The sequence below is a fragment of the Mirounga angustirostris genome, unplaced genomic scaffold (genome assembly GCF_029215605.1).
Source record: "Mirounga angustirostris isolate CCGP_5_RB_7025 unplaced genomic scaffold, mMirAng1.0.hap1 SCAF_10, whole genome shotgun sequence".
NCBI classification, from domain to species: Eukaryota; Metazoa; Chordata; class Mammalia; order Carnivora; family Phocidae; genus Mirounga; species Mirounga angustirostris.
This window is the reverse complement of record NW_026991718.1, coordinates 19,896,334-19,921,583: the sequence shown is the minus strand read 5'-3', so window position 1 is coordinate 19,921,583 and position 25,250 is coordinate 19,896,334. Positions and strand designations below refer to the sequence as shown.

The 25,250-nt window shown below is 53.8% G+C and overlaps 1 protein-coding gene across 7 annotated transcripts in view; it reads left to right on the top strand.

Moving 5' to 3' along the window:
• The window catches only part of DTNB (dystrobrevin beta), a 227,678-nt gene extending 219,072 nt beyond the window's left edge, over nucleotides 1-8,606 (top strand). For 5 of the 7 annotated variants that reach the window (XM_045884216.3, XM_045884214.3, XM_064571947.1 and 2 more), the window contains 3 exons: nucleotides 2,980-3,033; nucleotides 6,359-6,391; nucleotides 8,304-8,484. In XM_045884216.3, coding sequence (XP_045740172.1) covers nucleotides 2,980-3,033; nucleotides 6,359-6,363 — 59 coding nt within the window. In that variant the 3' untranslated portion in view covers nucleotides 6,364-6,391; nucleotides 8,304-8,484. Of the gene's footprint in view, nucleotides 1-2,979; nucleotides 3,034-6,358; nucleotides 6,392-8,303 lie in introns of all 7 variants that reach the window. The other 2 variants (XM_064571948.1, XM_064571950.1) reach the window with 2 other exon arrangements.
• Nucleotides 8,607-25,250: the final 16,644 nt, after the last annotated feature.

The following is a 25,250-nucleotide window of genomic DNA, read 5'->3' as shown; positions in this document are numbered from 1 at the left end:
ACGGCCCGGACGGCGTCCCCCGGGGAGCCTCTGTCCCGCACGTGTTCGCTCACACGTGTTCACACACACACGCCCACACGTTCTGTTTCTCTGAAGGCCGGCCCTGTAGAACAAGTGCAGTCCAGCATCTCCACGCGCATGCAGTCAGCCCCTGTCCCCCCACTCCCCGGGCTGCCCCCCCCACCCTCCATCCACAGCCGCTCTTTCCCCAGGGCTGCTCGGCGCCTCACTCGGAAGCTTTCCTGGATGACTGGAACCGAATCAGCCACAAAAGCTTCTGGACTTTCTCCCAGCTGTCATTCTGCTCTCTCCTATTTGATTTGGTCTTGAAACCCTATTCTCTCCTTTTGTCCGTGACTAGGCTCTGATCTCACGTGAAGTTCGTGACCTGCATCTGTCGCTCTTGACCCCTCTGTTCAGTAGTACGTGTGGCTCCTTCTTCAGTCTCTCCCGCACCTAGCTCTTTCAGTGACTTCCCGGAGACTCTTACCTTATTGTTCCCCTTATATAAAACCCAGGAAAACCCTCTGTTGTTTCTTTTCAGCTAATGGAGGACTTTTAAATACCTTGGAGTAGCTTAACAAGGTTATTAAAAACGTAAAGCAGGTTTTCCATGGGCTGTTCAAACACATCCACTGAAATCATCAGTCCCCGCCCTGAGGACAGGGAAGCCTCGGGTATGTCCTCAGACCTTTGAAGGAGAAAGCATATGCCTATGACTGGCCCGCGGTTCCCTCTCAAATCTGCTGATTTCCACTTAGAAGAGAATAAATGCGTGGCCCAGGTTGGTTTTTCCGTGGCAGTTAAGATGCTGGTTGTCCCTCGCAGGGAGTGTGAAGGTGATGCTGCTTCCATTCTGGTACCATTTCTCAATCCTTGTCAGAAGCACTGTCCTCTCCGTAAACACACATAGAAGAGGTGACTGCCTTTGAGATGACTTCACAGGTGATTAGCAAGTCCCTTCCCTGATACAGTTTCCCACAGAAGCCAGAGATCCCACTTTTAGAGGGAATTTCAGGCCATGGAGGTTAATCACACTGGGCCTCCCGACCACTTACTAGGATTTGGGCAAGACCAGTAGCTCGTGAGCTCATCACACTAGGAGGAGAGGTAACTGGACACTGTTAAACACACAGCACCCAGAGACCAAATAGCTTCACAAAACGTAAAAGGTTATAAGCAATCTCTCATGGCAGGAAAGCATGGTTTTAACACAATTCTGTGATGTATTTGGAAGGTACCTCAGAGATCACATTGTCAAGTCCGCTTTAGAAAGGCAGTGAGTGATTATCAGAAAAGCGATTGCCTGAAGTTGTGCATCTTGAAGCGGCAAAGGCCAGTCCTAGAACTCAGGTGCCAAGGACACACAGCCAGTGTTCCTGCTGCCACAGCGCCCTTCTGTCTGCACAGGACCGGAGGTCAGGTTTGCGGGCCCACAAGGGCCCCTTTCACTGATGCTCTGCTCTCAGGCCCTGAAGTCCACGGGCAGGTGTGGACTAAGTCCGCACGTGACACTGCATCCTTACAGAGTGCAGAACTAGACACCGTTTACATGTGAGGCTGCCAGTTTCCCAGTGAATGGAAGAGGCTCACCCAGCACCCACACATGTTTACTATCACTGTTGGGGTTTGTGTTAGGATGAGGTGAGATATTCAGATTGTCTTTAAATATTTCCCATGCCATGTGCACATACTATTTATAGCCGTAGCTTCTCCTCCTCATCTTTTTTTTTTTTTTTTTAAAGATTTTATTTATTTGACAGAGAGAGACACAGCGAGAGAGGGAACACAAGCGGGGGGAGCGGGAGAGGGAGAAGCAGGCTTCCCGCGGAGCAGGGAGCCCGATGCAGGGCTCGATCCCAGGACCCTGAGATCATGACCCGGGCCGAAGGCAGACGCTTAACGACTGAGCCACCCAGGCGCCCCTCCTCCTCATCTTTTTAAAGATATTTTCACAAATAATAGAATCTTAGGGTTGGAAAAGATCCTAGAAGTCATTTAATCCAGCCTACTGCCCAATATAAAAGTCCTCTGTTTGAATATTTCCAGTGAGCTCATTCATGACCAGCTCCCATCACAGTGAAGTTCTTCCTTATCAGGGAGCCAAAATGTGCCTTTCTGTAAGCAGTTTATCCTCATCCCATCCTCTGAAGCTACCCAGAGTAAGTTCAGGCCCTCCCATGTCTATTAATTTAGCCTTTCAAGTATTTGATGGCAGGTAACACTACTGTCCCCAAGCCTTCTCCTCTTGAAGGCGACCGTTCACTGTTCCTTCAGCCACTCTTAATGTGACATGGTTTTCACTTCACCATTTTGCTTGCCCACGCTAGGATGTGGCCAAGAGCTTCAAGGCCCCAGTTCAAAGTGAGTTCCCAGAGTTGAGCACACTTCTCCCTATCACAGGGGACCTGCTCCCTGCAGAGCACAGTGAACTGTGACCTCCCTGAGCGAGGGCCCTGGGAAGGCAACCTGAGAGGGCATTAGCTTTTTCCACGCAGCCACTTTGCTGCTCAGTCATTTTAAGTTTGTTGTCAGCGAAAACTTCTAGTTTTGGGTTCTTTTCTCTTAACAGAAGCTGGTGTTAATCTAGGTATTCCCCACCATGTACTTTGACGGTTGCTTTCTTGAACCTGAATGCCAGATACTCGGTGTAGATGTGGTCACCTTAGGGAAAGCAGGCATTGAGAAAAAGCAGCGACCCCCACCCCAGTCACCAGGGAAGCCAGCCACAGAGCCCGTAGCAGGTTGGGTGACCTCAGCCTGCGCTGCCCCTAAGGGCTCAGAGCTCATGGGTAAAGAGTGGTAGCATGTGCACCATGCATGGGGCAGGCTAGGTGGGTGTCAGCACCCTTGGAGGCCTATGACCGTAAGCCTTTAGCTAGGGCTTCATCCCAAGCCTGCTAAGTCATTCCCTTCACCCTCGTCCTATGCTTGTGCCATGCTGAAGTGTCACTGGCCGCCTTGGACTTGTTTTCACAGCAGAGGAAGGTGCAGAGGAAGAAGAGGAGAAGCAGCAGAATGGGAAAGACAGAGGTAAAGGCAGCTCGCAGGACCCCTAGTTTGAGTGGGAGGCAGAGCTGCACAGCCCCTGAGGGAACCCTCCCCCATTTCGTTTCTGCTTTTCTTCCTGCTGCCAGTTTCCCCAAAGCTTTCAGATCCCCACAGTGCCTTCGGCCTGCTTTTCCCAACTGACCATTAAAGAGGTGGTGGCGTCTGGCGATCAACAAAAGCCTCCTGATTTCCTAATACTATGATAGATGGTTCGGACATAGGAAGTAGATACCAGGAAAGCACACAACATGACCCTTTGCCTCCAGGAGTTTATAATATAGTTAGGGAGGCAAGACAGAGATATGCAAAATAAATAGGAGATAAAATGAAGTGGCAGGAAAAGTTAATCATCAAACTTTGAGTGTGTGATTACAAATACAAGAAGGGTTTCTGGAAAGGAAGAGATTATTGTGGGCAGAATAGCTAAATGGTTTTGTGACCTCAACAGAGGAATTAAAAGCAATAAAGAAAGGTATCGGTAGAGGAGAGTAATGCCTTCCTAGTTTTATTGTATATAAAACCTGCTTAATAACTTGTTATGTACAAAGAGCTGTGCTAAATGATGTCCACGTATTAGCTAATTAATACTTAACAACCCTGGAAGATATATAATGATGTCCCGATTTTACCAGTGAGAAAATAAGCTCTTTGAACTGGGTCTTTCTGACTCTACACTCCACACTCTTCATCTTCATGTGTCTGTGTTATGCCGAACGCATAACATTTGAGAGTTAGCTGTTATTTCTGTCCTATATTAATATGTCTGTTTCTGGATTCCTCCAAAACATAAGCTCCACAAGGTGGAGATTTGGGTCTCTTTTGTTCAGGATGTATCCCCAGTGTCCAGAACAGTGCCCGGCACAGAGTGGGGTATCAGTAAATGAACAAATACAGGGAAAGAAGCCAGGGGATGTGCTAAAGTGCTGTCAGGCAGAGAGTGGGAGCGGCCCCGAGGAGGCTGGGCTGTGGAAGGTGCGCCCACTCTCGCCACCTCTGCTGGATGCTCTGCACTGAGCACACCCTTTTGGTCTGAATTCATCGCCTACGAGGCAGGATTCAAGACAGGGCTCCGAGTGGTGAAATAACCTGCACGGGAAGTAGCTGTTAGAGCGGGATTCCGCCCGGGCCGCTAACGCCAGCGCCCGTGCTTTCTTCTGAGTGGCAGGCAGACTAGGCAAGGGGAGAAAAGCTGTAAGGAAGGGTGGGAAGAAGTTGAGTGGGAGCCGCAGGCAAAGAAGGTGCGATGGGGAAGGAGAAGCACCTGGGGATGAGGGTCTGCAGCACTGCTTGCCCGCAGGGGCTGGTGTGGGTAAGAGAGGCAGGCCCCACCAGGACTCCGAGACTGCCAAGGAGGAGACTGGGAGGAGGGGAGAAACATATTCCAGGTGCCACAGTTGTCTGCGAGGCTGTGGACGGTAACTGTGAGGAATTGAGGAGGACGACATATTTGGCATGGCCACCAAAATGTCACGAGTAGAGGTCAGCCATGTTGGAGACATCTAGCAGTACTGTAGGGCATGGTAGAGACGACCGACTTTCTGGGCTGAGAGTGGACCAGGAAGAAGGCAGGAGGGTTGTCGTGCAAGAGGCAAAGAGGGGAGGAGATGCACAGAGATACGTTTACACTCCACAAACACGTGCTCTGGTCACACACGCACACACACACACCCCAACCAGATCCCGGCGTTCATGTGGAATGTTCTTGGCTGAAGACGTAACAGCTGCTGCTCTGGCCTCTCTTCCCTTTGACCCTTCCTTCCCCGTAGCTTTTCCCTTGGCTCCTCCTCAGCCTTCCTGCATTCCTTGTAGCACATGGACGGCGGCGCTGACCACGTGGGCCTTGCCCTGACTGTGCACTGCGGCCCCGGTCCTGCTTCAGGTCTGGGTGCGGGCTGCGTCTCACATGTGGATGGGCATGGCTTCCCTTGCCTCGTGCCTCCTGGTCTTGGGTGCCTCTGTCTGCACCCGTGTTCCCTGCCAGCCTCTCTCCTGTCTGCCCCTCCTGCTCTCAGTGTCTCCCCATCTCTCTTCCAGTGCACACACCAGCGTTTCTGTCTGTCCCTGAGAGACCTCGTGAGAGCACCTGAGTTTCTGTTTCTGTGGCTTTAGGTGCCATCCCAAGGGAAAGAGTGTTAAGAGTCGGGGTGAGACGTGGGTAGGGTTTTAAACAAATGTTTGACTCTCAGGTCCCAGGATGTGTTTTTGTAGCTGCACCGTAGGGGGTATGTGAGTAGGGGTATAAGCCAAGTGTTTTTACAGAGGGACCTTACTGTCTGCCGTGGTCTGGGCATGAGATTTTACTGTAGACCAACACGGCAGTAACTGGTGTCACCAAGGCATTAGAGAGCAGTAACTACCAACCAGGGAGACAGGAGGTTTGCTTCTTTGGGGTTGAAATCATGCTGACCTCACATAAACACAACTTGGTCAGCACCCTGTCAGGCAGACATAGTCTGCTCACTGCAAAAACCGTAAGAACCAAATGGGCACTTCCGAAGAATTCATGACCAAGCTGGACTTCCTGACCACATTCACCCCTCCCTCAGCCCCCTCGCTGCCCTCCCCTGGGGAATGCTTCTGCTCCACTGGCATGCCCTTCTGACTTTGCAGCCCCTCACTGCTCACCTGGAGTGCTGAATACTTGTAACCAAGACTACGTAGATGAGACAGACTAATATATTACTTCAGAGCCCAAAATTCATCTCAGCCCCTCCAGAGCCTCATCTTGTGCTCCTTTGTCCTTCAGAATTGCCTCTCCAGAACCTGCCACCCACCGTGTTGGGAGCTGTAAATCCAGTTTGCATGCTCTGAGAACGCTGGTGCATGTCTGGTAGACTGAGAGCAGGGGCCCTGTGTGAATTCTCAGGCTTTTGAGGGTGCAGGCAGTGTTCAAGATTTCAGGGTGAGCGGAATGATTTCGTATTCCCAAGCGATACGCCTGCAGGCAGGAAATACTGCCTATATCAAAATTGAATTGCTTCTCACCTTGGTCACTTTCAGAACCAAGGGATGGGCCTTGCCCCCTGATGTAACTGCTCCCCAGATTTAGGGTGGCTTCATTTCCATGGTAGTACTATTATTCTCCTTCTCCTAAGAGACGTCTGTCTCCAAGGCTGTTTTATGTTCGTGGCAGCTGCTGGTTGTAGGTAGCGTGACTCTCCTGGCCCTTTTCATACCTGGTTGGGAAAAGTCAGCATACGGGGCAGAAAGGGGAGAGGCGAGTCTAGAAGCCCTTGCGTCCGTGGGGCGGCTGGTGAGGAGACGCCGGCCGTGACCTCTGGGTGTTGTTTGTGTTCGTGTTGTACAGGTTAGCAGAGGAGCTGGGACAGAGGGAGCGCAGGTGAGTACAGTGTTCTCTGCCCTGCCCACGGCCCCTTTCCCTTTGTAGCCAATGTCTTTGTCCCCCTCCTCCCTTGCCCTGGTCACACTTTCCAAGCCAGAGCTGTCCTAAAGGGTGGGAGATTCAAGTTAAGGTTTTCCTTTAAAGAGCCCAGCCGCACCTGTTCCCTCTGGTGCAGCCCCGCCATCGTACCCTCTTGGCCCCTTTCCCGGGCTCTGACCCATCTTGCACTACACTGGGCCTGGCCTGGGCTTCAGGCATGGCTTGGTGGCCCGTGTGCCTGGATGTAGCTGGCAGGCTGAGAGCTGCTGGCTGAACCAGGCTCTGGGAGCAGGCGGCAGAGGCCGTCTGGCCACCTCTGCCACCTTGCTCCTGATGGCCCACGGCCACTGTCATTTCTCTCCAGGGGTCCAAACCACTGCCAGTGCCCCTGGGGTTCCGACACCCAGAGCTGTGACCTGCCCACAGACTGAATTTCCATCATGCAGGATCACTCTCACTGCATAAGGCCGCCCGAGCCCCTTCCCATGGTGCCTGTCAACCCGCACTGTCTCACGTCCTAAAACGGTTAATGAAAGCACAGATTTCCCCAGAGGACAGTGCTCATTGCTTTAGGAATTAGTCTTCCGCACCTTTCCATCTAAGGACCTTGACTCCTCTCCCCCCCAGTTCTGAGATACTGTGGCTTTGGGGCCTGCTCACTAGAAAGAAGGGATGAAAATAATAGGACAACCAAGTCTGTTCAGGAGAAGAGTTCTTTCAAGGATAGATGTCTTTGGTTTGGCCATGAGATGTCTCTTTGTCGATCTTGCCTTCCCTCCCCTCCCGCACTAGTTGTGTGTAAGTCAGGCCGTGGTCCTCCGTTACAGATCTTCCAGGCAAAAGAGCCAGGGCTGCAGCCCCATAATCCCAAAAAAGGAACTTTCCCAGGCCCTTCCGAGGAGTCCCATCCTGGAGCAGCCTCCCAGCCTTTTCCCGATCGCCCGGCCCCCATCGGCACCAGGCCTGGAGGGGTTCTGTTCTGCTCCCGCTGCGGGGCCAGCTGTCTCTGAGCCCGCACTGACTCAGGGATGGTGCGAGCACACGAGCTGCAGAAATTCTCCCGCTGCCCTGGAAAGCTCAGGGCCTCCGGGGCTTGGGCTGGGCTCTACCTAATCTCACTGCACATTCAGGCAAGGCCCTTCCCAACAGCAGGCCTAGGCTGCCCCAGCCAAGGAGGCTGTCAGGATCTGACTTGCCCCTCAGGAGCCAGCCAGAGCCCCTCTCCCCGGGGCACAGAGGAACTGGGGGATAAGGAAAAGGCACGCTGGAGCCATCCGACCCCCCCTCTTCATGCAGATGAGGAAACGAAAGCCCACAGCCTGGGAGCTTGGTGCCAGAAGTAGACTGAGAGTGGCGTCTCCTGATGCTGTCCTCTGACCCTGTCGGGAGTTCCAAGAAACTCACTAGTAGTAGAGAGTCGGATGAAAAGCGTAAAAACTCAGGTGGCTCAGTTTCACAGACCCTTACATTTCTCCCCTCCTCCGGCCTGAGGCTAAGGCTGTCTTCCCTTCCACCCAGTATTTATAGGCACCTCTCCAAGCTCGGTGCCCTCCTCAGTCACAATCCTTCTTCCCAAAAAAACACCACATTCCAAACCTTGCACTGTGAACCCAGTTCTTTCTTCCTGGAAACGTTTCCTGACCCTGTGACCTCAGCAACGACTGCAAAAACTCCAGGTGCCCCAGAAAAGAGAATACCCCTTTCCCTAAAAGGGGGCATGAGTGTTCTCAGTTCTTTGCATCTCCCGAGTTGAAAGGTAACCATCCCAACAGCCCCATCCCAGGACACCGTCTCGTCCCCAGCAGATGTTAGCATTGGCTCGCAGGCCCTCGGTAGTGCCCGTGAGTAACAGCGTGTCTGTCCTGCACAGGGGACATGCAGCAAGCTGGCGTTGACATGAGGAAGGCGAGGCCCTCCCCCCGAGGCGCATTCCAGTCCATCTTTCCCCTGCACACCTGGACCAGGCTTGTGGGCTGCCAGACGTCACTACCTGGCAGGGAGAGGGGAGCCCGAGCCGGTGGGAAGTGGGAGGGGCCGCCCGCCGCCGCCGCCGGTGGGCCTCCCCCTTGCGCAGTCCTGCATGAACTAGCATCTTCATCACTCCCCTCGGGCCACGGTCTCATCTCTGCAACAGGAATTTACCGGGAGGTTGAAAAGAGAAAAGAAACAGCACGAATCTCCTGTGTGTGTGACCTGATGGAGTTCTTGCCGGCACATGGGGTGCTCCCCAGGGTGGGGGCCCAAGTTTCCTTCCTACCTTTGACCTTTAAGAACCGACAAATTTTCTTCCGTGTACCGTGCAAAGACAGCTTCAGGCCTTGCTCAGTCTTACAGACATTCACACCCTGGCCACAGTGCTAAAAATAGCCTCCTTCCTTTCTCTCACACTGGTTAGGCTTCCGCCCGCCCCGTTTGAAGCTGCTGCTCTGCAGCCTAGGCGGGAAGGGGGAGCAGAGCGCTCTGCACTGCAGCCCCGGACGGTCGTGTCGTGTCGTCGTCGTCCCCCCCCCCCCCCCCCCCCCGGCAGCCAGAGGATTCTCTGCAGCCAGGCCCGCGGCCGGCCAGGCAGGGAGCGCTGACCCGGGACCACCAGAGGGAGCGCTGACCCCCGCCGGGCGCTGTGCTCGCGCCGCCTCTCCCCTGCTCGGGGTTCCATTCTGCTCTGGCACACATGATAATCAATCCCAATTCCCGGTGATTTTCATTTATTTTTTTCTGCTCCCTGGGCTCCAGAATGTTATTTTTAGTAGGAGAACTGCTATAAATATTTATAAAGGGCAGTGACTGGAATGAAGTGAGAGGCCCCACAGCTGGCTCTCTCGTCGCCCCCCCCCCCAACACACACACCTCTGCAGACCCCTGCCCGCTGCCTGAGGAGGCTGGGGCAGGGCCAGTGGGCTCAGCCTGTAGCCACACACGGAGAGAGTCGCATGGAAACCTCGTGAGGGGGCACTCAGGGTGACACGGGTGGGCGTAGCTCTGCATCCTTCCCTCTCACAGTCCGCGCTCCCTCCATAACTCCCACTCCTGAAGGAGGTGAAGGTTCGTGTGAGGGCGTGCTGTGCCCCGCAAGGCCCAGTGCCCCGATGTCATGAACATGAGGTGTGAGGGGCAGGTGCAACTTGGATCGTTCCAGCTCGTGAGAGCAAAAAGGAAACGGGAGCCTGAGGAGAAGCTCCCATGCCAGTGGAGGCCTTCCCTCCCACGGCAGCTCCTGAGCGCTGCGTAGGCCCCAACTGTGACCAGCAGGGAGCCGAGGCCCTCCACGGCCAGCAGGGGCCCTGGGAAAATAAAAGCACTGGCGAAAAGGTTCTCCCACACACTGAGGAAACGGGGATCCAGCCTTGCCTAGAGGGCCGGATGGGGCAAGAATGAAAGTGACCATGTGGAAAGTTCTAGGGGACACACCGTACCCACCAATGGTGAGATTAGGTCTGCGGGGGCGCTGCAACAAGGTCTCAGGGATGATCCTGTGGGGTGACTATATGCTTCCCCCACAATCCGGACTTTCCACACTTTGTACCCTGCCCCTGAGGACAGGGCAGAATCCCACCTCCCAGTTGCTCACATGAGCTGCTTGCTGCTTCTGGAGCAGAAACAGCCAAAGAACAGTCAGATTAAAAGCACCAGGGACTCCAAAACAGCCAAGTGCTCAGGCCAGCTAAGGGGCACGTGGCGCGTGGCAGTGTCCTCTGGGCCCCGGGCGTGACCCTCCACATCTGGGAGGCTGCCCAACTCCACCGCTCAGCAGGTCCTCGCCCCAAGGAGGAGCCTCAATGTCTTCAACCACCGGAGAGGCTCTGGACTCTCAGCCTCTCACCTGCACCTGGGGGTGGGAAGCGTGGCCAGAGAGCCACGGGGATGAGCTCAGATGGCAGGAGGACGGTGCGTGGGGTGTGGGGTTTTATACAAATTCTTGTTGACAGCTGCGTTCTTTTACAGCTAGACTATCCACCATTATCCAAGGCCCCGAGGTGCCTCCTGACTTCTCGGCATCTGCTGTAGAATGCAGATCCGTATCAGAAGTTTGAAGCAGGTCCCTTGCTCAACTCTGACCTAGAACACAGGTGTCACCCTGTGGGGAGGGGCACTTCCTTCTTAATTGCTCTGTGACCATTTGGGAGTCTAATTTAACCTGAGTAGAGGATTTTTTTTTTTTTAAGATTATTTATTTATTTATTTGTCAGAGAGAGAGAGACCGAGCACAAGCAGGGAGAGCAGCAGACAGAGGGAGAAGCAGGCTCCCCGCTGAGCAGGGAGCCTGATGTGGGACTCGATCCCAGGACCCTGGGATCATGACCTGAGCCGAAGACAGCCGCTTAACTGACTGAGCCACCCAGGCATCCCTAGTAGAGGATCTTTTAACAGAAGTGCAGATACTGTCCGCACCATCAGCCCCCTGGGCTGGTGTTTCGTAGCTGTGAAGAGCCCCCTAGAGAGGTGCTGAATGTGTCCTGGGTCTCAAGGAGGTGGCGGCTCCACGCAGCTCAGGTCCAGAAATGCCAGCCGTGCCCAGATTCCATGTACTCTCACAGCCCCCCTCATCTGCTGCTTGTGCTTTATCCCCTGGCAGACTCCCCCTTTTCTGCATTGCTTACTCCCTGCTCCCGTAGTCCGTGACAGCTTCAGAAAGGTACAGTTGCTATGGCAATGCCTGGAGCCATCTGAATTCCTGCTGCACCTTCTGGAAGAAAAGGGCTGATGAAGAAACCAGTGGATTCCAAATCTAGCCTCCCCTGGCCTCTCCTAAGCCAGGGGCTAGATGACCGTTACGAACTGGCAGTGTGAGAGGTAGGTAGCCCATCTTCCTTGGGAAGATACCCCCATAGCTGCAAGCCATGTGTACCGGACCAGGTTCTCCTTGTGTGGATCAGAGAACTAAGGCTTCCTACCTGGGGCTCTTAGGTAAGACACCATCCCAGTGGTTCCTCAAACTCCGAATCCCAATACCCTGGAAGGCTCATTAACACATGGAGAGCCAGGTCCCACCCCCAGGTTCTGATTCAGTGGCGGTTCTCACAAGTTCCTGGATGGTATTGGCACTGCTGGTCCAAAGCCTACACCATGAGGACCAGTCACACTCGCAAGTACAAGAGAAGGCTCAGGAGCCACGGCCAGTCAGGCGGAGAGGCCAGAATCAGTGGTCTGTTCTAAAGGAAGAAAAAGAGGGGAGCCTCAGCAATCATTTTTCTTGGTTAGGTGCCCTGGGGAACACATGCCCTGGGGAACCCCAAGACAGGGGCCCTACACTTTTTTTTTTTTGTCTCCAGCAATCCATAAACAAAGACCTTCCCCCCCAGATGTGTAAGAGGGGGCAGCATTACAAGACAGGCCATGAATGTACAGAAGACCAATATCCCAGATGCCCAGTGACTGAGCGGGTCTTGCATGAGGAGGCTAAGGGCCTGCCTGGCTCCAGAGGGAGATGGGGAGAAGTGGTATAACAGTCACCGGACCCCCACAGTTGGAGCTTTTACACCAGAATGCGAATACCATACTCTACTCCAAACCCCGTGTTTGGGCCCCCGCTGGGCTGCTGACTTGGAGCCTACCTGAAGCTCTGACCCCCATGAGTATAATTCTAAGAGGAAATGATTACTGCAGGGCCCAGGATCAGGGTTGCAGGCCTTCCCAGTTATGAAGAGCAGATCCCACGGGTTCTGACACCTTCTCTGCACGCAAAACCAGGCCCGTGGGTGGTGGGCGTGCTTATGAGCAGGGGGAGCGTGCTGGCACCATCAGCCCTCTGCCTCCTACTCCAAGGGGGCACAGCTAAGGTAGGGCCACGGTGTAAAAGAAGTGGGCATGAAATCAGTTTACAGATTCCCAGAAAACAATACTAGTTTCCCTGTTGTGTGAAAGTTTGGATGGGTAGTGAGTGCTTTCACTTGGGAATGTATAATTCCTAAGGGACACCATGAGGCGAACTGGACTTGCTGGGGGTGGGAGGGTGCTCGGAAAAGCAGGCACCAGATGGCCATCTTGGTATTTCTGAAGTGAAGGGAGCCTGGCACTGCTAAAGGTAGACATTAAGAAGGGACAAGTAGGGGCCCCTGGCTGGCTCAGTCAGAGCATGTGACTCTTGATCTCGGGATCATGAGTTCAAGCCCCAGATTGGGCATAGAGTTTACTTAAAAAAAAAAAGGAGAGGGGGGACAAGTAGTTTGGAGTGGGACTGTCATTCAATCAAGAAGATACTTAGGAGCTCTGTGTGCTGAGCACCAGGCCCCCTTCTCAGGGTTAAGGTTGGTCTGAGTTCATAACTAGGGAGTGGGGATGGGCTTGGAGGGCCTGCACTGCCCTCTGGAGCCTACCGGACTGGGGACAGTGGGCACAAATGGGACAGGTCACAGGGGAGGGGAAATGGTCACTGCTCAGAGTGGTTCTGGTCGCGTGGAAGTGTTGGTCTTCAGGCCCGAGAACGGGAGAGGAGACTAGGAAGGGTGTGTCCTGTCTGCAGCCCCTGGGGCCCAGGCACACTGCCAAGTAGTAACAGTTCATTATAATTCATAGTTAGAGCCTGAGTCCCCTCAGCCCCTGCAGAGTCCTCAACCAGAGAAACCTGTTAGGGTGCAGGCCCTTGCCCCACCTCCGAGCCGGAGTCTGTAGGCCTGTGGCCTGCAGGGGGATGGCTGGGCAGACACACAACACCCCACGCCCCCCCCCCTTTTGGCAGGGGGCACGGTGAGTCCTCAGCACACAGCACACACACAGGGGGGCCCTCTGGCCGCAGCTGTAGGCCACGGATGCTGTGGCGATCCCCCCTCAGCAGAGTGAATCCTTAGACTCAGCACAGCACCTGGGGCGGGGCACGTCTACACCAGCAGGCCTCAAGATCACCTGTAGCCCGTGGGCTTTTCATTCAGGTGCCCGCTCAGGAGACATGCCTGTTCCACCAGGGCCGGGTCCCGAGACCTCTGTCACTTAGTCTTTACCTCCCTCTCCACCTACGGCTGGCATCCTTGCACACCAGCCACCATCCCGTAGCAGGAAGAACTTGGTCCGGGGTCCAGAGTTTCTGGGAGTCCTCCCCACCCACAGCTGCTCAGAATCCCAGGCCTCCTGGTCAGGGCCCCCATCTTCCTGCTCCCCCAGAAAGCAGGCCCTGGGGCTTCTTTTCCACAAAACCCGATGGCCACCGGTGGCGATGGGTGGCCTGGGTGAGGCCCTGCCTGCCGAGGCCCCTTAGCCTGTGAGATGTTGCCTCTGTGGGGCTCCCTGACCGGGTCGGCCCTTTGGAAGGAGGATGGCATGCAGAGGGGAAGTGGGGAGCAGCTCCGGGACAGAGCAGGGGTGGGGGGGGTGCAGCTGTCGGCGGCCGAGGGGGTCAGCCTGAGCTTCCTTTCTGCTGGACGCGCTTCCAGCCGGTCCAGCTCCTCAGAACCAGATTCAGGGGTGCGAGGAACGAGGCCTCCCCACTTGGGGACCTCAGGTGGTTCCCCTCTTGCCCTGATGGCTGGTCGGCATTTGTCCCACTTTCATCATTGCCTAGGCAACCACTTGGGGTCACCGTTTGTCACCCACCTACCCTGGGAGCCCACACAGAGGAGGGGGACTAAGGACAGGAATACAGAGCGGCAGGGTGGAGTGAGGGAGGCATGAAGGACCAGAGAGAGGGGAGAGAAGAGGAAGGAGAGGGTGGGAAGAGGGGCAGAGCTCAGGTGAGGAGGGGAGCTTTTCTCTCTGGGGTGCAGGGGGCCGGACAGGAGGGGGAGCAGATTATCCCCCAGGCTTAGGGGATCTCATTCCTGTCCTGTTGTTGCTGCAGCTTGCCCCCACATTTTACCCTGATTAGCCCCCACTGGAAAGTGGTGCTGCGTACGCCTTCCTCTGGGATTCCCACCCCTGGCGCGGCCGTTGGCCCAGAAAGCAGAGGCCTTATCGCGCCGCGCCCCCCCCCCCCCACGTCCCACCCTGCCCCCAGCAGTTGAGAGAGCTGAGTTGCAGCCTCAGAAGGGGTGATGGAATTTCCCTGGGGGTTGTCTTGTTTGAGGAGTCTCTTATCTTGCTGCCTTCGGCCATCACTGGAGAGCGGAGGGGAGTTAGATCGGGGTCATTGGGAGGCCTCTGGAGCCAAACTTCGCAAACTGGGGGGTTTAAAGCTAGGGTGGAGTTGGGGAGGCCCTGTTTGACATTTGTTTACTGAGGCCCCTACCCTGACCTGCCACAGCCCACCTCACTTCGCTTGCAACTGGTCTTTGCCTGCCCCCATTTTATGACGGAGATTGGGTCTTTCCTCACCTGCATATTCTTTGGGGGGGGGGGACAGCGCCCTGGACAAGGTCACTCTCCAGGTGTATTGTACACACAGAACTACCTTCAGAAAGGCTCAGCACACCCAGGCACACCCAAGACAGGAACTCCCTTCGGGCAGGGACCCGAGCAACTCCGAAACCACAGCCCCGAGGCCCTGTGTCTGGAGAGGACTGTCCGGGAGCTGTGAAGAGAGCGAGGAGCTCTGCCTCCGGCAACCGGCCACCAGAGCCACTTGAAGACTTCTAGGAGGGAGTTAAGGAAAATACTAGAACAGAAAAAATAACAAGATAATTACACGCATAATCAGTCGTAGCTGTTCCGTGAGAGGCAGGAAACGTCAGGCTCGCTGAGGTCACTGCGTGATGAGAACCAGGTGGGCTTCTTAGAGCTTTGCTCTAAAGGGAAGCCAACGAGTTACGTTAAATGCCTACCGTGCGCCAGGTGCGTTCACATCTGTAGGTCTTATTTAGCGTCATCCACTCAACAAAGCGGTGATGTAGGGACCGTCAGTTCAGAGAACAAGGCTCAGAGAGGTCAAGTAACCTGCCCAAGAGCACACAGTCGGCTTGACTGGGCTGCAGCTCTACTTCCCGCTCTGTCAGACTGCTGAAGTGGCAGAATTTCGGCAGGAAGAGGAAGAATATTCCAAGCTTGGGGAAGGAGGAGCAGGGAGATGGCTCAGGGAAGGAAGTGAAGTGTTGAATCAGTTGACTTAACTAGAGCCTGGTTTGCCTACTTTGAAAAATCACACGGGAGAAAATAGTTGCCCAGATTTGCCTATATATATATATACATACATATATATATTTAATCTTTTTTTTTTAAAGATTTTATTTATTTATTTGAGAGAGAGAGAATGAGAGCGAGCACATGAGAGGAGGGAGGGTCAGAGGGAGAAGCAGACTCCCTGCCGAGCAGGGAGCCCGATGCGGGACTCGATCCAGGGACTCCAGGATCATGAGCTGAGCCGAAGGCAGTCGCTTAACCAACTGAGCCACCCAGGTACCCCTATATATATTTAATCTTAACCGAGATAGTGTCTCTAATTCCTAAGTTCACCTCTCCTCTGGGCGTGCCTCAGCCAGCGCAAACCCAGCCTGTGTGTGCCACGGACACGGAAGTCTGTTTTCCCCCCGATGAGGACCCGTGAGCCCCAGCCCAGCAAGAAGAGAAGGTGCAGACATGAGCGCAGATCCGCACAGATGTGGTGTGCATGTGGGCCGGCCCGTCCTAAGCACAGGGCCTTGATCCCTGCAACTCCCCCCGAGAGCCACTAGCTCTGTTGCCCCCCCGCCCCCCCATCCACAGATGAGGGAGCTGGAACGAGGAAAGTGTTTCGCCCAGGGACACGGGGTACCATAGTGGCAGGGACTTGAATCCAGGCAAGCTATCTCCGGAGGCATCTCCCAACCACAATGCTCTGCCTCTCCGGCTGACAGTGACTGAGCCAGACGTCTGTGCCTGGCACTGTGATGTTCTTTCCACGTATTCTCTCACGCAGGGAAGGAGGTAAAGACTCGGGCTCCTGTTAAGCTGAGTGGTCTTCCCCTAGGGCCCACTCTGCCTTGTGGACGCGGCACGCACAGGGGCCCATGCCAACATCTGGGGCTCCTTGGCTCCACCTGACTTTGCAGGGCAGGATTGGAAGGTCCTCCATCCACCTGTCACATCCAGCCCTCACACTGAAAGGACTTGCGGGTTCCATCAACAGCCCCTGGGGATGGGAGGAGGAAGAAAAGGGGGCCAAATCCCTATAGACCCGGTGGGAGGGGTGTGGGGGGATAGGAATCAACAGGAATTTAATCGTGAGCCCCATGGAGGGATGTGCTGGCCTTCCAGGCTTCCTTCTGTTGATATGCATCAAGGCAACTGGCCCTGCTGCTCAGGATCATCCTGAACCTTAGGGCAGGGTGTTGAAGGACATCCCGTGAGAACATACTAACCACTCTACACCTCACTTTGTAGCCTGGTCTTAGGCTAAGTGAGCATTCCCCCCACCCCCACCCCGCCGGCCTGAGCCACATTACAAAGCATTCTCATTAACTGACCGGGCTGGCCAAGCACAGGGAATCCCCCTCCTCTCTACTGCTTTTTATTAAAAAAATTTTTTATTAATTTAATTTTTATCTTATTTTTAAGTAGGCTCTATGCCCAACGCGGGGCTTGAACTCATGACTGTGAGATCCACCGACTGAGCCAGGCAGGCGCCCCTCTCTGCTTCTTTTAAGTTGCTGGCAAAATCAGAGGGGTCAATGGGTACATACTGCATGAAAAATAGAGTTCTTAATTTGCCATCCACACTTGATTGTGTGTGTACCGTGTTGTCTCTTTCCCCAAGGTGGGAGAGCGTATATTGTTAAGAGGCGGTAATAGTACAAGGGGATGCTTGTTAATCACCACACACTGGGGTGCAGGAAAGTTCCCCGGGGAATCAGGGAAGGAGGAAGAGTTCAACCACAGGTAAACCAAATGATAGGAAAAGATGAAAAAACAGAAAACCTAGTGTCTCTTCTTACATGAACTCATTCCTTCACGTGCTCACTCAGCCTGTCCAAGGATGCTTTCAGATAGAGTTCCAGTGAGTTCTTCTTCTGTTTCCTCTGCATGCTAGGTCTTAAATATGCCTGGTCAGCTCCTTCAGCATCTTCAGCTTGAAAAAACACGTATTAAAAGCTATTTTTGAAGCAAACCCTTCCTCTTGGGATAAAACTTCCCTGCGCCGGCTCTTGCCTTTGAAGCTATGCGTCCCCTGCCCCGAGCCAGCGCCTCCTCTGCGGTCCCTCTCAGTCTGTCCGGAGGCCTGTGGGGTGGCGGGTGGTGTGCTACAGCCGTTTCCAATTAAACCCCTCGAGCTGAATCCGAGCGGGTGGCTTTAGCGAGTTTCCAAAGGGTCAATCTTATTCTGAACCAGCATGTCAAAACAAAATCAACTCAACCCAAAACACAGACAAAGCAAATAAGTACATCTGTTTGCAGATTTACCTTAAAAACACAAGGGCAAGGCGAGTTGCAAAGGGTCCGTGGAGCTTCCAGGGAGGGAAGGGGCATCTGTTTCAGCTTCCCCAACGGAGGCGGTGAAGACATGGCACCCAAACCAGGTCCTGGCCCCGGGGTGGTTAAGACTGGGCTCAGGCCTGGAATGACCCGTGTCTCCTCCCCTCCTTGGGCCCAGGATTGGGGCAGGTGACCCAGAGAGCACGCACTTCACCTGCTGAGGCCTCCGCAGCCTCGCCCGCGACAGATGCCAGGCCGGGCGCAGGGCATCACAAGGCCGTGGGCATCGGAGGAAGGGGTAACCCCACACTGGGCTGACTCCCCGCGGGCACTGATACCTGCCCCCGCCCCAGTCTCATTCGCCCACTTGGCCCTCTGGGGAAGGAGAGCTTTGAGGAGCGTTACACCACAGGGGGCGGGCCCTCCTCATTTGGGCTAAAGAGGTAGATGCTGGGCTTGCTGTTTGGGGTCTAAACTGGAGGGTGGCCTGAAGTCATTTTCTCTGGCCCAAGAGGTGTTTTTAAAAACAATTCAATGGGTTGCAAACGGTGAAACATCAGAAGATTTCACAGAAAAATCCAGATTTACAGCTTCTCTGGAAAAGTGAGAATATCTGGCTACTCTGGTCCCACAAGTCCCCCATGGCAATGGTTCTGCCAAAAACCCTCAGCCACCCTTCCTCCCCACTGACCATGCCTGCGCGTCCTGGGCAGCTGCTCTGGGGGCTGCCGGGGCCTGGAACTAGCAGGCACTTTCCTGCTGTGTGGGGTGTCCTTGCGTCCTCTGAAGCCCCAGCCACAGAGTACCCACCCGTCCACTCCCACCTCCCCACCATTCCCAGGCTGCAGCCCAGAGGGAGCCTCCCTCTGGCCCCAAGGAGAAGAAGGAACCCTTTTATTTTTTTATTTTATTTTATTATTATTATTTTTTAAAGATTTTATTTATTTGACAGAGAGAGAGAGTGAGAGAGCACAAGCAGGGGGCAGTGGGAGAGGGAGAAGCAGGCTTCCCGCTGAGCAAGGAGCCCGATGTGGGACTCGATCCCAGGACCCTGGGATCATGACCTGAGCCGAAGGCAGTCGCTCAACTGACTGAGCCACCCAGGCGCCCCAGAACCCTTTTAATAAGAGCTGAGACAACTGAATTTCTGGGGAGCTCTGACTTGTGGGAAAGCATCCACACCCACAGTCATCCCACCCACCCCCTTTGCCATGCAGATCCAGAGTGCTGGGCCAGAAAGGCCAGAGACGGGCCTCCCCACTGAGTCACAAACAGTCCCCTTTGCCCGGGTCAGCTGCTGCCATCGCGCCTCCAGCTGCCATCACACTGGGGGACTCCACTGGCAAAAGCCCCACACCCCCAATCTATATGTGGACCACACTGTTTTGCTCATCAGCGGCTGATGTAAAATTTGCATAGGTAAATGCCAAACTGTGGTTTTCCTGGCAGACATGACTTTGGGCCACCCCACAGTGACGGTGGCCCGGTAGTGACTGTCCAGGATGGCCCTGGGCTATAAGCAGGAAGGGAGAGGTGGTTTTAGAGAAACAAGCAACTGAGGAAGACCATGAGGAGAGACGCTTCAATGTTGTCGCACTCAGGAAGTCAGCAACCACCCGGCCCAGAAGCTCACCTCCCTGGAAACGTTTATGTTTTGTGTCTCCATTCATTCAACATACACAACCTTGAACTTTGGAGCTTTTTATTTTATTTTATTTTATTTTAAAGATTTTATTTATTTATTTGACAGAGAGACAGCGAGAGAGGGAACACAAGCAGGGGGAGGGGGAGAGGGAGAAGCAGGCTTCCCGTGGAGCAGGGAGCCCGATGCGGGGCTCGATCCCAGGACCCCGGGACCATGACCTGAGCCGAAGGCAGACGCCCAACGACTGAGCCACCCAGGCGCCCCCCTTCGAGCTTTTTAACATGGACTCCTCTTGCCTTCCTGAATGGACTGCAAGTTCCCCGAGGGCAGGGATGGTGACCTCTTTCTTCAAGTCTTCTCACAACAGGAAATACTGTTCTCCAACATTCCTAGTGACTAAAATGAGTGCTTATGGACAAATACCTAAAGTGCAAATGATTTAATATAGATGGATATAATGTAACTAAATTTCTGCCCATCAGTCAACACCCATGAAATGCTCTGATAGTATCTGAACAAAGTTTACAATAGTATTGCTATTTTGTTGCCTTTTTTTTTTTTTAAGATTTTATTTATTTATTTGACAGAGAGAGAGATAGCTAGAGCAGGAACACAAGCAGGGGGAGTGGGAGAGGGAGAAGCAGGCTTCCTGCCGAGCAGGGAGCCCGATGTGGGGCTCGATCCCAGGACCCTGGGATCATGACCTGAGCCGAAGGCAGACGCTTAACGACTGAGCCACCCAGGTGCCCTTGTTGCCTTTTTTTAAAAAAGATTTTATTTATTCATTTGACAGAGAGAGAGAGAGCACAAGCAGGGGGAGCAGCAGAGGCAGAGGGAGAAGCAGGCTCTCCGCTGAGCAGGGAGCCCGACGCGGGGCTCGATCCCAGGGATGCGGGGCTCGATCCCAGGAGCCTGGGATCATGATCTAAGCCGAAGGCAGATGCTTAACCATCTGAGCCACCCAGGAGCCCTTATTTTGTTGCTTTTTAAAAAAAGATTTATTTAGGGCGCCTGGGTGGCTCAGTTGGTTGAGCGTCTGCCGTCGGCTTAGATCATGATCCCAGGCTCCTGGGATCGAGTCCCACATCGGGCTCCCGGCTCAGCAGGGAGCCTGCTTCTCCCTCTGACCCTCTCCCTTCTCATGCTGTTTCTCTCTCGCTTGCTCTCTAATAAATAAATAAATAAAATCTTTAAAAATAAAAAGATTGATTTATTTATTTTAGAGAGAGCACAAGCAAGAGGGGCAGTGGGAGTGGGAGCGAGAATCTCAAGCAGACTCCCCACTGAGCGTGGAGCCCAGCGTGGAGCTCGATCTCACAACCCTGAGATCCTGACCTGAGCCAAAATCAAGAGTCAGACGCCTAAACGACTGTGCCACTCAGGCTCCCCTTTTGTTGCTTTTTATTAAAAAAAAAAAAAAATCCACCTCCCATCACCTGTCTTCCTGAATGACCTCCTCCAGCCCACAGCCGCTCCGGCCCAAAGCTGGAGCCGTGAGGCCAGGTGTGGTCTCCTAAAGCCGGGGGCCGTCCTCGGGCTCCATGGGAGCCGGCGCCTGCCTGCAGGTGCTTCCTGGGGAGGCGGCAGGCAGTCCAATTACCCTGGCCCGCAGGAAGCAATGTTTTGTTCTGTGGCAGCGACCACACCGGGTATTCCCACTTGGGAACACCCAGAAGGGGTATAGACCTCCCCAAACATACCAGTCAACCTGAAGCACGGGAGAAGGAGCTAGAAGTGAGTGCTAAGGGCAGATTGGGTGCTGATTCTGAGCAAGCAAATGGCCGGTGTATGGGGACCCAGAGAGTGCATTGGCCTGGAAATGAAACCTAAATTAGAACCAAATTGTTGTGTAGACTGTTCCTAACTAATATGGGTAAAAGAGTGCTTTTCAGTGCAGTTAATGACTATGTGGTTTAGGATGATGCAGAGACGCATCCATCTGTAGAAAAAAACTCAGAGAGGCGAACGGGGACAGTAAGGACCGCGTGAAGAGGCAGAGGGGAGCCAATGCTCGAGCGTCTGGTGTCCTCTTACTGCCTAGGAAAGACAGTGTGGTCCCCGGCTGACCCCTGGTCACCGGGGAGCTCCCGGACCCTTGCTCTAACTCCCTCAGTCCCGGCAGCCCGTGTGCGCCTGCTTCCACTGGGTCTGTTCGTGCCCCCAGCTCACCTGCCCGTGGACGTGACCAGCCCAGCTCCTGGAGGTCTTCAAGTGCGTGAGTCCTGCCCTCTGTTCCGACTTGGTGCCAAGTCAGCCAGGCCTGTTGGGCCACCTCGGGCTGCCCTGGTCTTCTTCCCCCACGACCTCCCCAGAGCTGGCCTCACTTTTCCTTTTGAATTTTCTCTCTTTTCTCTCCCTGTGAGCCTGCCCCCTGCATGCCCCTGACTAAGGCTCCTCCTTCTGCCCCATCTTTCCTCCCAAGTGCCTTCACTGGCAAGGGCCCTGCCCTCTTCTCTGAGCTTGTCCCCTCCTCTCTCGGAGGCCCAGGTGAGGTCCTATTCCTGGGGAAATCTTCCTTGGGCTCCCTGCCCCGACCTTGTTTTCTTGGGCAGCCGTAGGGTAGAGTGGAACAAACGTGGGCTTTGGGGGGGCAGACACGCCTGTGTCCGAATCCTCATGCCGCTTCTTTCTGGAGCGTGACCTCAGTCACGCCTTATTCTCCGCATCTATAAAATGAGGATCATTTCAATCTACACGGTTGTTATAACGATTATATTAAAAGTCCGGGAGAGCGCTCGGCACATAGCAAATGACCACGAGCCTTGCCTTTCCTTCCTTCCTCCGACACTAAGTGCCCCCGCCGGTTGACACTGCAGGCCTTGCCCTTCCAGAGCCTCAGCCTTGGGGAGGGCTCCGGAGCCATGCCTGGCCCAGGGGGCTCAAAGTCACCCCGGTGGTGTCTCCCAGGGCCAGCGAGGGCCGCAAGGGCTTGGGGCACCAGCTCATCTCCCCTGAACAGACACATGAGGGGCCACCTTCAGGTCGAAGGGTGGGATTTGGAGTGTGACCAGCTCACAGACCCCACCCCACCCCCAAGTACCTGCACACCCCTCTCTGGTGACCAGCGGCCCCCTCAGTGGGTGAGGCAGACTTTTCAAGCCTCTGAAACACCAGAGTCTTGCACCAGCCTTCTCTCAGGGCAGAGGCCTCTCAGAACAATGTATCCTTCGATGGTGATCCCCGCTCGGCACATGCCACATTACATGGAAGGAGGCTTCTCTACAGACCAGGAAGAATCTGCTTCGTTCATTTAACAAATATTCATAGAGTGCCTACTAGGGACCAGACATATTCCAGGCCCTGGGGATACAGCAAAGAACAACCAGGTGTCTGCCCTCCACAAGCCAGGCAACAAACGATTGCGTGATGCCAGGAGGTGGAAGACGCTTGGGTGGGGGCCGGGGGGGTGGGAAGGTATGGTGAAAGTTTAGAGAGGATATGGCGGGGAGGGCAGCATGTGAACCTTCCCGTGTTCTCAGCCTCTGCCCCTATGTGCAGGAATTGGCCACTTTTTAGGGGAACAAAGAGAAAACACAATTACACTTGGCAGGAAATTGCTCTGGTAGGTATCCAGTTGAGGACAAACTCTTTTGCCCTGGCAGCTTATGACCCTCTGGGTCATGTCTCACCATTGCTGGCTACGCAGGCCAGACACTCCCAGCAACCTATCCAGTCTCAGACTAAAACCTTCCTGCCTCCTTTTCCCCTCCTTCTTCCCTCTGAAGTCCACTCTCTGTTTCACAGCCAGGTGTTGCTTATTTGCATGCTTGCTTTGCCAGTCCTTCATTGGCTACCTTTTCCAGTGACAAAGTTTATAGTCCCCCTATCATATCCAATCCCAGAATACAGCTTTCTACCTGGAGCAAGAAAAGAATATTCCGGAAGTTATACACTTTCCAGGGCTTTCCCCCACACCAACCAGACAGAAGGCCAGGTAGCCAACCCTGGCTGCCTGAAGGTATCTCCCGAACCACCTCAAATCTCCTTCTACACCTCCCTGGCTTCCTCATCTTCACAAGGGAGCCCACCGGTCTTCTAGAATGAGATCAGTTACCCTTCAGTATCCTACTCTTTGGGGGAGTGGCTCTATTACTTGTCCTCAGTACTACACTTCCTCAAATCTCCATGCTTCTCTCTCAAAGCACTAGCCACTTCTCATTTATTGCCACAAGGAGTTTTTTGTTTTGTTTTGTTATAATTTGACATGGATGTGATTGCTAAATCATGTCTGTGAGCTCCTTGAGGGCAGGGTCCAGGTCTGTTTTGCTCACGTTGACTCCACAAAACCTCACCCAATGCCTGGAAGATAGTAGAAGCGTAACAGTTGTCAAACATGCAAATAAAATATACCCAAGATACAATTATATTGGTAATACACATACAACAAAGACTAAGGAAACGCGAAAAAGGAAGGTCTGCGTGGTAAACCCTAAATCTTAGCTCCCTTGTAAATAAACCATGTATTTGTTATAAACAGGTCTGACCAAGGATTTTCCCTGATGTGTAAATTTATGAGGTGTCTTATAAGGGTATGAAAAATGGAAACTCAGTTTTAGCTGTAAAGAAAAAAATAATAACATGAAATACACACACACAAACACACACACACTTCCTCTCGCCCCTCCCTAAAACCTGCTCTGGACACGAAAAGAAAGCGAGACTGAGCCCAACCAATCAGAAGTCAGCTTTTCCAAGGCCCCGCCCGCCACATGGGTGACAGACAGCATGTTCCGCACCAGCGCAGCGCCACCTGGAGGTCGAGAAGTGCAAGTGCGGCGCCTGCCGAGGGGTTCTTTGCCCAGACCCGGCTGGGTCTCTGGGGCCCATCGAGACGCTGGCCTCCGGTCCCCACGGCCACTCTGTCACACCCACCCCAAGTCAGACCGCATAGGGGGCCGCTGAGGGGTCCACCAAGCGGGAACCTCTGAGGAGCTGTCGCTAGCGGTGTTTATCTTGTTTGTTCAAGTGACTTTTCCCACAACTTTCCCTACTTCGTTGTAAATTATCCCTGCTTGACCAGAAGAATGGATTTAATGAGTGTCTGAGAAAAGTGACATAATAGTGGTTTTAAATGCTTTAGTGGCATCTGTTTGGGGCCCAACCTCCATTAAGCAGATGGATGCGGAGAAGGGGTGGCAGTCTTTCTCTGGCCCCCAGTCAGTGGGGGACGTGGAGGGGGGCTGGTTTCCAGCTAGTGGCCCGGAGAGCCCAGGCCGCTGGCACTGCACCCAGACCTTCAGGTACCCTCTCTGAATGGGCCTGACTGGGTGACTGTCAGCCCCGCTCTCCCTCACCTGGTCGGAGCTAAAATAATCACCATTCATTTCATATTCCTTATTCCTGATTTTTAAAAATTTTATTATTCATTCATTCATTCATTCATTCATTTGCAAAGTTTATTTATGTAAGTAATCTCTACACCCAACGTGGGGCTCGAACTTACCACCCAAGATCAAGAGTTGCATGCTCTTCCGACTGGAGCCAACCAGGCGCGCCCTTATTCCTAATTTGAAAGAAGGTCTGAGGAGTATACCTGCAGGACACTGAAGACTTGCTTGGCTCAAGGTGGATTTTTCCCTTGTGTCACTCAGTGGCCCTCAGGACAACCCCTTGGTGCTGCCTGCCCTCCTCTACAGAAGGGGTTTGTTCTGGAAGGAGGGCAGCCCGACATCCGGGAAGTCCAGATGCTCTCAGGACCCCCCAATATGGGGAAGGTCGGGGAGGGTAAAAGTGTGGGGAAGAGGACCTTTTATTGAGCACCTGTTATGTGTCATGTTAGATTTCTGACCAGAACAGCAATGTCCTCACAAAAGCCCAAGAAATTTGGTTTAAAAAACATATTTATCATTTGAATATCACATATTAATTTTATACAAACAAGAATATCCCTTTAGGCTCTTCTTCTACCACCTGGCGCTGCTT